The 2500-nt window shown below is 48.6% G+C and overlaps 1 protein-coding gene across 3 annotated transcripts in view; it reads right to left on the minus strand.

The window, feature by feature from the left end:
• LOC116059903 overlaps window positions 1-2500 on the minus strand; it is a 6176-nt gene that overhangs the window by 1413 nt on the left and 2263 nt on the right. For all 3 annotated transcript variants that reach the window (XM_031313170.2, XM_031313168.2, XM_031313167.2), the window contains exons 5-7: window positions 1696-1965; window positions 631-1582; window positions 325-535 (exon numbers count right to left, since the gene is read on the minus strand). In XM_031313170.2, the coding sequence (XP_031169030.1) occupies window positions 325-535; window positions 631-1582; window positions 1696-1965 (1433 nt within the window). The remainder of the gene's footprint in view (window positions 1-324; window positions 536-630; window positions 1583-1695; window positions 1966-2500) is intronic.

Below are 2500 nucleotides of genomic sequence, written 5' to 3' on the forward strand. Positions count from 1 at the left end.
ACACACACACACAGACACACGCATGCACACACGCATGCACACGCACACGCACACACACACACACACACACACACACACGCACACACGGACACACATACACACACACACGTACACGCACACACACACACACACACACACAGACACACACACACACACACACACACACACACATACGCACACACACGCACACACATGCACACACGTGCACACACAGACACACATACGCATACAGACAGACAGAAAGACACACACACACATTTTGTACAGTTTGCACAACTTACAAACATCAGACTGTAGTCCACATCCCATCATGAAGTCCCTTACCTGAAGCTATTTCATAGAAGAGCTTCCTGAGAGGAGGGGTGCTTGTTAGTGGGAGGGTCTCTCTCTCACCAAATGTTTGCTCCACAGCACCCTGGTGCCTGCAGGGCGCGCCAGTCCTGCCAACAGGGCAGGTGCAGCAGCTCAGTCCTGTATTGATGTGGTACCAGCCACCCGTTGATGCACTGGGCACCAGAAAAGTGACTTCATCCTCCTTTATTTAATGGTAAGGAGGACAAAAAATATATATTAACATAACAATAACTGTATGACGTACGTATGCAGACACACGCACATATATACACTTACCCGGACAATTTTGTGGCAGTCCACATCATCACCCTTGGGGGCTGAGAGGTGTATCACCCGGTTGTTGGCGAAATCAGTGAGGCGGCGGATGTAGGATGCCTCAAAGCGAGTGGTTATGAAGTCCACCAGCTGGGTCAGGTTGTAGGCCTTCAGCCTGTGAAGGACCTTGTCTCTGACAATCCTCACGGCACTTTCAACATAGTTGTTGGTGGTGTTGCCACGCAAGCACAGTGCCCACTCCTGCCGCCTCCCATACACCTCCAGCAAGCGTTTCATGAAGTTGTGTTTTGATGCCAGGGGATCTGCAGACAGCGTGGCGTAGGCCGCAGACAGCTCTTCAGCTGTTCTGGCATACACAAGACCTCTGAATCCATTTAGCAGCTGTGGGCGTTCTTCTTTTTTTATGCCATTATGGCTGTTCCACAGCCATCTCCACATCGCCTGGAGCAGGTGAAAGGTGCTCAACATGAGGCTGGCTCCAGGGTAGACCGCGGCAAGTGCCTGTCGCAGAGCTGAACAGTCATCTGTCATGAATGCCTGTGGACCATGGTCTCCGCGCCCAAAGAAAGCAGCAGGTGGGAGAAGGCGTTTCAGCAGGGAGATCCCGGCGGTTAGAGTGGCTGCACTCTCTGATGTGGTGATCAGCACACCAAGAGGCAGCCCCCCTGCAGCAGAGGGGGTTAGGAAGAGAAAAAGGCGGTGGGGTTTCCTGTTGCAATTCCCCAAGGACTCCACAAAGATCATCTCTCCGCTCTGTTGCACTCTTGTGTGGACCCGCTGCATTACAGGTGTGCAAATGGCCACCACCTGCTGGCCGTCGATGGTCTGTTCTATCTGAGCACAGACACAGCCATGTTCTTCGTTATACCTGGCAAGGCGCTCTCTGAGGTCTACAGCCATCTTTTCTCCAGAAGGGGCACTGTATGATTTCTGGAATATTTTGTGGTATAGCCTGTTGTAACACATAGATCACTGACACAGTGAGGGTTACAGTACATACAGAGAAAGAAAGTAAGAACGTACCCCAGTAGGTTTTTTGTAGTTTCTCCTATGTGATGAGCTAACCTGTAGCAGAACTGGAGGTCTGGGCAGATGGCCCGGTCTGCTGCTGCATAGACGTACTCGTCTCCCTCTTCCTCCTGCAGGTCATATTTGATGGTCTCGAGAGCAGATGAGGGAGAATGACCTCTCTCAAAGAGCTCAGTCAGCCTTTCAATGGTGATGGCAGACACGTCCCTCTTCCTCAGGGCATCGGCGCCAGCGAGGCCATGGTTGTGCTCATTCCTCCAGTTGACATACAGGAGGTAACCCTCTGCCATGTGTCGATCTGTCGACCTGTGAACGCCAGATTGAAGGACACACACATGCAATAAAATGATCTTACAGAGCTGACATTTATGACTCTAAGGGCTCCTGCTCACTGGCTGCGTGACACGCACGTCTCAGGCTCAAGCCGCGCCAAAAACACGTGCATGCTAGAAATAGGACCGACGCCTGTTTCTCACGCCACACGCCAGCGTGTTGGAAGCGTTTCCAGGCAACATAGAATAGGAAAAGATGTTTATATGTCATTTTGACACAAATACATTTAATAAATGACATTTTAGCTGTGTATATAAATATATATTACTTGTACTTTTGTTTTTTAAATTGCAGAGATATGAGGAAAAACATGGAAATATTTATTGCCTAAAGATATAAAAAATCTGTTCATGTTGATGGAAAGACGTGTCCTTTTTTTTTTGGCTGATTGTGTACACACACACACACACACACACACACACACAGTCTTGAGGTTTTGACATAAATGCAGATATAAATGTAATTTAAAAAAATAATAATAAATAATGACTGATTTTCTAATATTGCG

Source organism: Sander lucioperca, chromosome 12, assembly GCF_008315115.2.
Source record: "Sander lucioperca isolate FBNREF2018 chromosome 12, SLUC_FBN_1.2, whole genome shotgun sequence".
NCBI classification, from domain to species: Eukaryota; Metazoa; Chordata; class Actinopteri; order Perciformes; family Percidae; genus Sander; species Sander lucioperca.